At 42.2% G+C, this 12,039-nt stretch overlaps 1 protein-coding gene across 1 annotated transcript; it reads left to right on the plus strand.

Moving 5' to 3' along the window:
* Window positions 1–10,404: 10,404 nt before the first annotated feature.
* Window positions 10,405–11,564, plus strand: PABIR1 (PP2A Aalpha (PPP2R1A) and B55A (PPP2R2A) interacting phosphatase regulator 1). The gene has a single exon (XM_079706214.1). The coding sequence runs from the start codon at window positions 10,420–10,422 to the stop codon at window positions 11,284–11,286; it is 867 nt and encodes a 288-aa protein (XP_079562340.1). The 5' UTR covers window positions 10,405–10,419; the 3' UTR covers window positions 11,287–11,564.
* Window positions 11,565–12,039: the final 475 nt, after the last annotated feature.

Here is a 12,039-nt window from a genome sequence, read left to right on the forward strand (position 1 = left end):
CAGACCCCTGGGCTTAAATTCCTCTACCCCTTAACTGGTTATGTCATCTCAGGCACCTACGTTAACCTCTGTGTTCCTCCTTTCCCTCATCTATAAAATGAGGATCATAATCCTAGAAATGGTGTAGGGATTAAATGAGTTCATATACACACAGTACTTAGAAGGGTACCTGGCACATATGCCCTCAGTAAATGTAAGCTACTATTGTATGATGATGATGATAATGATGACGACATTGTCTGGTAAAAGTGTCACAACCATAAGGGCTGAAGAAGTCTCCTCTTTTAGAGGAGAAGTCTTCTCATTCCTTCCGTATGTAATAACAGCCCCGCTGAGTTCCTCTGACGTTACTTTAACTCTGTTTCATTTCATGAAGTATGCTTAGGAGGATACCGCAGAACCGACTGAACAGAATACACGGATTGCAGTTGAGAAAGTCAAAGGCTATGAAATGGGCTTCATTTCCTCTTTCATGCCTCCATAGAAATAAGTAACTTTGAGAACAGGGCCAAGGAGAACCGACGGTTCTGTTGGTGATCTGTAACTGGCCTCAGACAAGTGTCCAGGGTTTGTGTGAGTCTCCTGGAGCCTCTTGGTGTTTAGGGCCCCAGTTAAAGGGCGCTTGAAGGGCGTATGTGTGTGTTTCTGTCTGCTTTCTTTGTCTTGTCAAGGCCAACTAGCTATTCTTCCACTGATAATGTTGTGTGTCAGAGAGATTTGGAAGCTTAGCGTTCCAGTTTAGAGTTAGACTCGTGGATAGCGTGTGAACAAAATGAACAAATGGAGAGTGAAGAAGAAAAATCTGTACCACTTCCTAATAAGTGGAACTTTCAGATGACAGAACTCCATGGGTGGTAAAAATTCATTTCCTACCAAAAACTGGAGCCACATGTGGAAAAGGCATACAGATGCTGAATTACGGTTGCATTCAGTTTATAAATTAGTAAGTATAAGATAGGAGGAAATAGAGCACCCCTCCATAATACATATTAGCTTAAAGTATAGCTGGGTGAAAGGAAAAGAACAAATTAGAAACTGCCCTCTTTCTCAGTCCTAGAATTCACTTTCTTCAAGTGTCTTAGAGGTTAGGTGACTCTTGGCTATGCAGCTGTCATCCTCTAAAGCCAAAAACATTTCCCTAAAGCATGTAGTTTATGAATCTTTAGGTCTGGGGCAGCAGCTTCAAACTTCTTCAGATCGTTTGGCCTGATCTTCAAAACATACCTACAAGGAGTCAGCTACCTGGAGAGAAGGGTGTGCATCTCAAGGAACGGTAACTCTTGAAACTTCTTGAATCTTCTTCTGGTCTCTTCCCCTTTCCCCTTCCGATTTTGTCTGAGAGGGGCTGGGTTCATCTTGTTTATCAGGCTCAGCCAAATGTGTGTCTGTGCAGTTCATTATATGCCAGGAAAGACAGTAGCACGACAGCAGAATTCAAAACAGGGTTTAAAATGAATAAATGAGAATAAGCCTCTGGGATTAGTCCCAGTTGAAAAGTTCAGCGCTATCAGGGAGGGTAGCTGCTGCTGTTGGGGACAGACAAATGACTTGCTGCGGGGAATAGGATTCACTGATCGAGCCACATTTTTAGTCCTGATGGCCTCTCCACCCTGTGGGGTCCATCTCTTCTCAGGCAGACTCAGAGAGTGAAATTCTTAGATATGTGGTTTTTCTTATTTCTCCTTCTTAGAAATTGTCCACCTAATTGCAGATGAACTTTTCAGTTCATACTTCTTAGACCACAGAAACTGTGTGTCTCTAAAAATTACTAATGGTCTTGGGGAAGAAGGCGGGGAGAGAATTTTATTTCACAGAATCAAACTAAAAGCAAGAAAACAAAGGAAGCTTTTGGATGAGAGTAGGGGAAAAGTAGGCAGGGTCATTCTGCGATCATAGCACTAAGTATTTTCATTGAGAGAAGCCTGTTGGTATAGGGCCTTTACCATTTGCAAGGCCTGTTACGGACATAGATCATTTGATCTTTACAACAAAGAGGTTGTGTCCCCACTTCATAAATGAGAAAAGCAAGCCCAGAGAAGTTGACAGACTTGTCCAAGGTCACTGTGCTGAAGTATGATTGTCTGACTCCAGGTTTGGTACCGTTTTTTTTTTTTTGCTGTAGTCCTCCTGGCACTAATATGTTGACCCCTTTTAGAAGTTTCCCAGACACCCAACTGGAAGGCCAAGTATATAATCCAACTAGATTTGCAGCTTTTGCGTGTTTCAAAGTTAACTTTATACATTATCCGTAAAGACATCAGTTCTTTTTTCTTGCTTGCCAGATGGGTTAATCTTTTAAGGGAAAGATAGCAGACAGGTAGAGAGAAACATGAAAACAGTAAGGGACAACAATCATAACCTTGGTTTATGGCCTAGGAGAAGTTTAATGCCAAAGAGAAGGCACTAAAAAATGGGTACTGCCTAAAATGTATAAAATTGGCGAGGATCAAAAAATGATACCAACTCATTGTTCTACTTTATTCGAAGGACTTAAAGTAGAGAGTGGGGGCTGGATGGCTATTTTTAATATCTTCCCTGATATTCTCCCTTGAAAAAAATTGAAGAAAATAACTACAATTCACATATATTTGTTTGCTTGAACTTTGGTGAGGACCTAGGCTGTTTAAGCCTCCTCTGTCAGGCCTTTGAGGCCCCCTTTCTGCCTTTTTACTTCTTCCCTATAAAGATTGTAGCTCCATGCAAGTGGCATGATGGCTTTTAGCAGTTGTCGAAAATGAAAGGTGAGGGGGTCAAAAGCCCCTTAGCAAGCTTTGTGCTTTGCTCTTCTAATCCTTGCTGCTGCTTTAAAGTTTTAAGGATTAGATTAAGCAACCTCGAGGGTAGATGCTAGGAAGAGTCTCTGTACTTACTGGCTCTCAGTAAGTGTACAGTAAATGGTTGATAACAGTTTCTGAGATCATCTACTATTTTTCTTTCATTATGATAACGAAATAAGTTCCCTGCGGCCAAAGTCGCGTCCTCAAACACAATTCTCATTCCTTCCACATGTAATCACAGCCCCCGCTGAGTTCCTCTGACGTTACTTTAACTCTGTTTCATTTCATGAAGTATGCTTAGGAGATTATCGCAGAACCGACTTGAACAGAATACACGGATTGCAGTTGAGAAAGTCAAAGGCTGTGAAATGGGCTTCATTTCCTCTGTCATGCCTCCATAGAAATAAGTAACTTTGAGGGCTCTTTGGGAACAGGGCCAAGGAGAACCGACGGTTCTGTTGGTGATCTGTAACTGGCCTCAGACAGTGTCCAGTGTTTGTGTGAGGCTCCTGGAGTCTTTTGGTGTTTAGGGCCCCAGTGAAAGGCAGCTTGAAGGGCGTATGTGTGTGTTTCTGTCTGCTTTCTTTGTCCTGTCAAGGCCGACGAGCTGTTCTTCCACTGATCATGTTGTGTGTCAGAGAGATTTGGAAGCTTAGCGTTCCAGTTTAGAGTTAGACTCGTGGTTAGCGTTTGAACAACATATCTTCATCCCGACTAAAGTACATCCTTATTCTGTTTTGTCTTCCATTTACATTCCAAGTTCCCATTCTGTTTTTCTCTATATTGATAACATTTTGAGGACTAACTTGATATGCAACAAAGTGTATACATTTTAAGTACTTATTTAATCATTTTTTACATATGTTGATGCCTGTGTTAACAGCACCCAGAACAGGATATGGAACATTTCCTTGTGTCCCTCCTAGTTAGTAGTCCCAAGGGTAACAACTATTTTGGCTGCTACCTCCATCGATTGCTTTTGGCTGTTCTTGAATCTCATAAAAAGGTAGTCAAAGAGTATGCTTTGTTATGTGTTTGATTTCTTTCGTTCAACATTGTACTGTAACTCATCCATCTTGTTGAGTAAAGAATTCCATTGTAGGACTTCCCTGGTGGCGCAGTGGTTGAGAGTCCACCTCCCGATGCAGGGGGCACGGGTTCGTGCCCCGGTCCGGGAAGATCCCACATGCTGCGGAGCGGCTGGGCCCGTGAGCCATGGCCGCTGACCCTGCGCGTCCGGAGCCTGTGCTCCGCAGCGGGAGAGGCCACAACAGTGAGAGGCCTGTGTACCGCAAAAAAAAAAAAAAAAAAAGAATTCCATTGTATAATGTGTTCACCCTTTTTGACTGTTCTGTTCATGGACATTTGGGTTGTTTCCAGTTTGGGGCTATTATGAATAATAATGCAAGGAACATTCTCGTACATGGCTTTCAGTAGACATCAGTACTCATTTCTCTTGGATATATACCCCAGAGTGGAATTTCTTAATCATAGAACATGCATATATTTTCTTTTAGTAGGTAGTATGATGTACTGCCAAACATTTTCCCTAAGTTGTTGTACCAGTTAATACTCCTGAGCTCCTGTGCTTTGAAAGTACACTTTTCCTCTGCAATATTTTTATTCTAGATAGGTGATGATATTAGTTAATGTGGGATATGGAGACATTTTCCAGCTTATCTCAGATTATACATGTACACATATTTTTGTATTTCACATTCATTCAATACGGATTCAAAGGTGGATATTTGCCTTTTTATATGCTTGGGGGTTTAATAGTCAAAAATTGCTCCTAGATGTTTATAGAACTCCTATTTGCTGTAGCCCCAAACTGTAAACTGTGCAAACTTCCACTAGTGTTTGAATGGATAAATAAATTGTGGTATATTTAAAGGGTAGAATACTATACAGCAACATTATGTTGAATCTCAAAAATAAAATGTTGAGTTAAAAAAAATTGCTCCTAGGAATTAAAAGGAAACTACATGTTAGTTTGAAAAAATACGATATTAATCACAATAAAGTTTAATGAGTAGATGTTTGATTTTATGACTTACTCCTAAGTGTGGTATTTAATTCATACCCAGAGTGAAACCAGAAGGGTGAATTGACTTAGGGAAGATCTAGAGCCTGCCTCTGGTATTATTTTCGCAACAGGCTGAATTGCATTTTATGGCTGCTCTTTTCTTTCATCTATCTTTTATTCCTTTGAGACGAAGCAGTAACTCAGTATATTAAATACTGCTTAGAATCCTCAGCACTGAGCATTTTAACTCTGTCAAGTGTGTATAAGCAGATGGTTTAAACAGAATGGAAACCTAGGACCTAAAGGTCTTGGTTCACATAATGGTTTGTTCAGGTAGCCTACCTGCATGGGCTGGAGGGCACTGTAACTAATAATGATATTCTTGGTCTGAGAAAAGGAATTGTCAAAGTAAGGAGCACTTAGAATCAGTGTAGAAAAGCCTATTAGGCTTTTCTGGACTTCCAAATACCAGAGTTCTCTTCCCTTTTGGACAGAGCTGTGTTAGTCCATTCATTGATTCATCATTCACTTGCACAATGACTCAACAGCTGCTTACTGAGTGCTATGTGCCAGGCCCTGTTCTAGATACTAGGCTTATAGCAAGGAACAGAGCAAAGGCCTTGCCCTCATGGAGTTGGCCTTCTTGAGGATGAGGCAAGAAAACAATGTATACATATTGTCACTGGAGGAAAATGAAAACAGAGTGAGGGGGATGGGAGTGTAGACTTGGTGTTGGGAACTGTTGTTGCTTTTTACAAGGAAAGGTCATTCATGCAGAGAGCTGAAGGGATGGAACAATTTGATGTCCACTGGAAGAAGAGTAAGCTAGGTGGCAGGGGAGCATGCCGAAGCATAGCAAGGAGGCCTCTGCAGTTGGAGGAAGGCAGTGACTGGGGAGAGCTGTTGGAGGTGGGTAGGCAGAGGGATGGCAGAGACCCAGATAGAGCTCTATAGGTCATTGGGATGACCTTGGCTTTTTCCCCTCGAGTGGGAATCCACCAAAGGGTTTTGAATAGGGAAGTGACTCTTCAAGTCTTATTTTTAAGGATGACCTTGAACATAGGGTGGAGAATTGACTGTAGAGACAAGGGTAGAAGCAGGGAAACAAGTGAAGATCTCTAATAGGTGTATGTTTGATTTTGTAGTTATCACCATCTCTGTGCTTTATTAGTAAAGATAATTATTGTGTTTATCCAGACATGGATGAACAATGTTGGCACATTTGAGGCATACTATTGATAGAAATGATTTAGTAATATGCAAATTAGAAATAAGCTATGGATACTATAAAATAAGCTCTATAGTTAATACTTTTTTCCTATTCATCTAATATTGATTTTCTTTCGGAAGCTCTTCCTCTCTCTTCTGTTTTTATTCAGTACTGTTGTACCATTCTTTCAGCTGCTCATGCTTGAACTTCAGTTGTTTGTGACTCCTCTCTGTTCATCCTCCATACAGCCAGGCAGTCAGGTTCTGGGTTGTTACCTTCTGGTCTCCACATCCATCTCCTTTTTCTGCCATTCCCAACTTTAGTTTAGACCCTCTTTTCATCTCAGAGTTAGCCATCAAATTCTCCATCTTTATTTTTTTTAATAGATCTTTATTGGAGTATAATTGCTTCCAATACTGTGTTAGTCTCTGTCGTACAACAAAGTGAATCAGCCCCATGCACACAAACATCCCTACGTCCCCTCCCCCCGAGCCTCCCTCCCATCCTCCCCATCCCACCTCTCTAAGTCATTGCAAAACACCGAGCTCATCTCCCTATGCTATGCTGCTGCTTCCCACTAGCTAGCTATTTTATATTCTGTAGTGTGTATATATGTTGATGCTACTCTCTCACTTTGCCCCAGCTTCCTCCTCCCCAACCCCCACCCCCGTGTCCTCAAGTCCATCCTCTATGTCTTTGTCTTTATTCCTGCCCTGCCCCTAGGTTCATCAGTACCATTTTTTTCTTTTTTTTTTTAGATTCTATATATATGTGTTAGCATATGGTATTTGTTTTTCTCTTTCTGACTTACTTCACTCTGTATGACAGACTCTAGGTCCATCCACCTCACTACAAATAGCTCAATTTCATTTCTTTTTATGGCTGAGTAATATTCCATTGTATATATGTGCCACATCTTTATCCATTCAACTGTCAATGGACATTTAGGTTGGTTCCATGTCCTGGCAATTGTAAATAGTGCTGCAGTGAACATTGTGGTACGTGACTCTTTTTGAATTATGGTTTTCTCAGGATGTATGTCCAGTAGTGGAATTCCTGGGTCATATGGTAGTTCTATTTTTAGTTTCTGAAGGAACCTCCATACTGTTCTCCATAGTGGCTGTATCAATTTACATTCCCACCAACAGTGCAGGAGGGTTCCTTTTTCACCACACCCTTTCCAGCATTTATAGTCTCTAGATTTTTTGATAATGGGTATTCTAACTGGTGTGAGATACCTCATTGTAGTTCTGATTTGCATTTCTCTAGTGATTAGTGATGTTGAGCATCTTTTCATGTGTCTCTTGGCCATCTGTATATCTTCTTTGGTGAAATGTCCATTTAGGTCTTCCGCCCATTTTTAAATTGAATTGTTTTTTTTGATATTGAGCTCCATGAGCTGTTTGTATATTTTGGATATTAATCCTTTGTCCGTTGTTTCATGGGGAAAGCAGCAGAAAGAATATAGGTTTTGAAGTGAGATCTTGATTCATATTGGTTCAGATCTTTGTTCTTCCATGTAGCTATAGGGCCTTTTGTAATTTTTGAACCTCACTTGTCCCTTTATAAGATGAGCATAACAGTATCTGCTCTATAGGATTACAATGAGAATTAAGTGGAACTATAGTGTTTAAAGGGCCTGGCAGCATTGGGCACTTAGAAAATGTTGGTTCTTTCCACCTTCCATTCTTCCACTTCCCTCTATCTAAGATCCATCCACCTGGCAGGCCCTAAAGCATAGCTCTCATTGTGTCATTCCTCTTGTCAACGGCTTCCTATTGCCCCACACGTTAAATACAGGCACTTTTGTTTGGCATTCAGGGCTCCAATTCTCTGACTCCAACTTTGATTTCCAACTTTTTCCCATTACCTATTCTTCTCCATGTACTTTATGTATTAGCAAATTTGCTATTATATACTCATGCTTCCAATTCTGTATAAAATATCATCTATTAAAATCCTACCTGTCCTTCAAATTCTGTCTCAAATACCATTACACTCACAAAGGCGTAAACCATCTGGAAGTGGTTTCTCCTAGTCTGAAATGTTACTGCACGTGGAGGAGGCACCATCGTGCCCATGCTCTGGAGCCAGAAGGGTGAGGTCCCATCGCTTCCTGTCATCCTGGGCACATTACTGAATCCCTGCATCTCAGTTTGCCCTGCAAACTGGAACAGTGCTACTTACTTCCTAGGGTTAGTGTGAGGATTAAATGAGATTCTACATATGATGCACCTTGAATAGTGTCTGGCACTTGGAAAACTTAAATCCGTTTCTATAATTATAGGTATGAATAATCAACATTATTTCATTACCAGGATCTGTATTCTGTGGGGCCTTCAAATTAAAAGCTGTTTGAGAGACAGTGGAAAGGGTATGGACTAGGATTCTCATACTGGATTCTAGTACTGGTTCCCACTACTAAACAAGCTATGTGATGCTGACTGTACCGGCCTCTCTGGATCTTACTTTCTTCAACTGCAAAAAGGAGGCCAAACAAAAATCACTAAGCTCTCTTTCAGTTCACCTAGGCAGATGGATATCTAATAGACACTTCCAACTCAAATCAACCAAAACAGAACTCTTAATTTCTACTCCTCTAAATGCACTCTCTCCCTATCTCAGTAAATGATACTGCCATCTACCCAGTTTAAGTAAAACACCTCTGAGTTGCCTTTGAATTATCTCTTTCACCATCTAAATCTAATCCATCTGCACATCCTATAGGTTCTACTTCCAAAACATATCCTGAATCCATCTACTTCTGCCCCATCGCCATTGATACAACCCTAGTCCAGTAATCTCTTGTCTGTACTGTTGCCATGGTTCCTAATCCATCTTTGTCTCCACTCCTGCCCTCTTTCAGCCTGTTTTCCACAGAGCCAAAGTGATATCTAAAACATAAACTAGATAATATCACTCTCCTGCTTAAAACTCCCCAGTGGCTTTTCATCATACTTAGAATAAGAGCCAAACTCTTGTACCTCCTCATACCACTCCCCCACTTATGCTTCAGCGGCACAGCCCTTTTTTCTTTCCTTGCCAGCTCACCACACTTACGTTTGCCTTGGGACTTTGCACCTGCTAGTCTCTATGGTTGGAATATTCATCCCCCAGATGTCTGCAGGACTTGATTCTTGTCGTTTAGATCCCAGCTCTATCTAATTGCCCCCTCCCTTCTACCAGTAGTGCTCTGTCACACCACCCTATTTTATTTTTTCCTAAGGCTTACCACTATCTGAAAAATAGCCCATATATTTATCTCTTCCCCCCCAGATAGAAATTAAATGTCTCCATATTAGGGCCTAATTCCTACCACATTGCCTGGCATACAGTTGGTTATGTGTGAAAAAATCTGACTGAATACACTAAAGAATAAATATAAACCGATTTTTAATGACATGAAAGTTTATGTTACTTACATGAGCCAAGTATTGTGTTTTTATTTTTAAAGTTCGAGGACCTATTGGTTTTCCCCTCATTAAATTCCTCATCCTAAATGAACATGATTGAGCACATATGCCTGTGCTGGAAATATGATTCTAAATAAAACAATAGTAATATAGGTTGGTTTTTTCCCCTCTTTGACCGAGTTCCCAGATTTTCCCATTCTCTCCAACTCCTCTCCTACAGTACCACCGTACTGCAAACTACCATCATCTCTGGCCCCGAGGATTGCCTCCTCTCTGGTCTTTTTCTGTAGGTTCTAATCTCCCAATAACGTTATTCCCCGGACTGCAGCCACGGACCTTTACAGTCGCCATTATACCCATGGCTGGAAAACCTTCCGAGTTTTCATTGTTCTCAGGATAAAGATCCACCACCTCACGTCCCGCCAGCTTACTCTCCACTCCAGGCCACACTCACTCCCTCCCTTCCTGGTTCCCGCCAGCCACCCAGCTGGCAGCCCTCGCTTCCCACTTCCCAGGCAGTTCTACACCGCACCCTTTTGGCCTGCTTCTTGGGATCTCAGGAGATGGTCCCTTCCTCAGGGAAGGCCTCTCTGGTTAGGACGAACTCCACTCCTAGTCATACAGCCCCACATCGCCAAGGGCCTCTCTTTCAGAGCTCTAATTTTATAAATATATACTCCTGAATATGGTGGTAACCTTATTAATATGCGTTAAAACAGGCTTGCGCTCACAGCTATCTGCGGAAGGAACGTACTGACTGGTGGCCCAACCACTCCTCCCCCCTCCCCCTAGGGCTGCGGCGCAGCTATTCTGCGTTAGCGGGCGCCGCGAAGAGAGACATTGCAGGGCGCCTGCGCCAAGGGGCACGCATGCGCAGAGGGACGAGCCCGCTGACAGATTCTCTCGGTGGTGGCGGCGGCGGCAGCGGCCCTGGACTGCGGGGAATGGGAATCCTAGGTCTTTGAGCACCGCCCCCGCCTCCCTGCCCGCGACATGGCTCAGGAGAAGATGGAGCTGGACCTGGAGCTGCCTCCGGGCACGGTTGGGAGCCCGGCGGAGGGCGGCGGCAGCGGCGGTGGCGGCGGGGGCCTCAGGAGGTCTAACAGCGCCCCCCTGATCCACGGCCTCAGTGACACTTCGCCGGTGTTCCAGGCCGAGGCGCCGAGCGCCAGGCGAAACAGCACAACGTTCCCGAACCGCCACGGCCTGCTACTACCGGCCTCCCCCGTCCGCATGCACAGCAGCCGCTTGCACCAGATCAAACAGGAGGAGGGCATGGACTTGATCAATCGAGAGACCGTCCACGAGCGCGAGGTGCAGAACGCAATGCAGATAAGCCACTCCTGGGAGGAAAGTTTCAGCCTGAGTGACAACGACGTGGAGAAATCCGCCTCCCCGAAACGCATCGATTTCATTCCGGTGTCGCCAGCACCGTCACCCACCCGGGGAATTGGGAAGCAGTGTTTTTCACCATCCTTGCAAAGTTTTGTGAGTAGCAATGGATTGCCTCCAAGTCCGATTCCCAGCCCAACGACCCGATTTACTACCCGGAGAAGCCAGAGTCCAATTAATTGCATTAGACCAAGTGTTCTTGGACCATTGAAAAGAAAATGTGAAATGGAAACTGAATATCAGCCAAAGAGATTTTTCCAGGGCATCACCAACATGCTTTCTTCTGACGTTGCACAGCTGTCAGATCCTGGTGTGTGTGTATCTTCCGATACCCTTGATGGAAACAGCAGCAGTGCCGGATCTTCTTGTAATTCACCAGCGAAAGTCAGCACTACCACCGACTCTCCTGTGTCACCTGCCCAAGCGGCCTCTCCATTTATTCCAGTAGATGAACTTTCATCTAAGTGATTCACCCACCCATCCTGAGACTCGGTTTTGTTTTTGTTTTTGCAATGGAGAGAAAAATGAAGTTGGAACAAGCACTGAACTTTGTCGATTAATTTGAGGCTATTTCCTATTTTACCCTTTTCCTTTTTTGGAATTTCCTGAAATGTTGTTATTCTAGAGAACTTTTATGTCAGATTCCTTTGGGTGCCCTTGAATTCAGTGTAGTAATATTTTCAGACGTTTTCCCAATAAGTGTGTTGAAGCATACATCTTTACGCTGCTAATATGTCTAAATACATATGTTATCCCTTGATTTTTTAAAATAACTGAGAGCTCTATTTATTTATGCGATTATTAAGTTCTGATGCAAATATAAATGTTGAATTAATCAGCATAGTAAACTGATGTTTTAAAATTCCATACTTCATGCCCACACTAATTTTTAATGTTATTTTCAGTGATTGCTAATTTCTATTTGATGAAGAACAATAACTTACCTATGTACAGGTATTTTTTAAATGTTAGTTTTATCCATCCAGTGGTTGTCTGTTTTACCCAGGAATCCTTGAATATTTAATTTTCTGGGTACAGAAGTGGATGGGGGATGGTGATAAAAGAACAGAATATAAAAGTTTGCAACAAATCTTTTAAAATTAAATATATAAAAGTAAACATATTTAAAAAACATTTTCTAATGAAATTTTAATAGTAATTCTAATAAGTTGTGCAAATATAACTACTATACAGAATTTCTTTCTTTTTTTTTTTTAAACC

This window comes from Hyperoodon ampullatus (genome assembly GCF_949752795.1).
Source record: "Hyperoodon ampullatus genome assembly, chromosome: 6".
NCBI classification, from domain to species: domain Eukaryota; kingdom Metazoa; phylum Chordata; class Mammalia; order Artiodactyla; family Ziphiidae; genus Hyperoodon; species Hyperoodon ampullatus.

Excerpts from the sequence above, each read along its gene's own strand:
- PABIR1 (XM_079706214.1), top strand. The coding sequence starts at position 10,420 with ATGGCTCAGGAGAAGATGGAGCTGGACCTGGAGCTGCCTCCGGGCACG.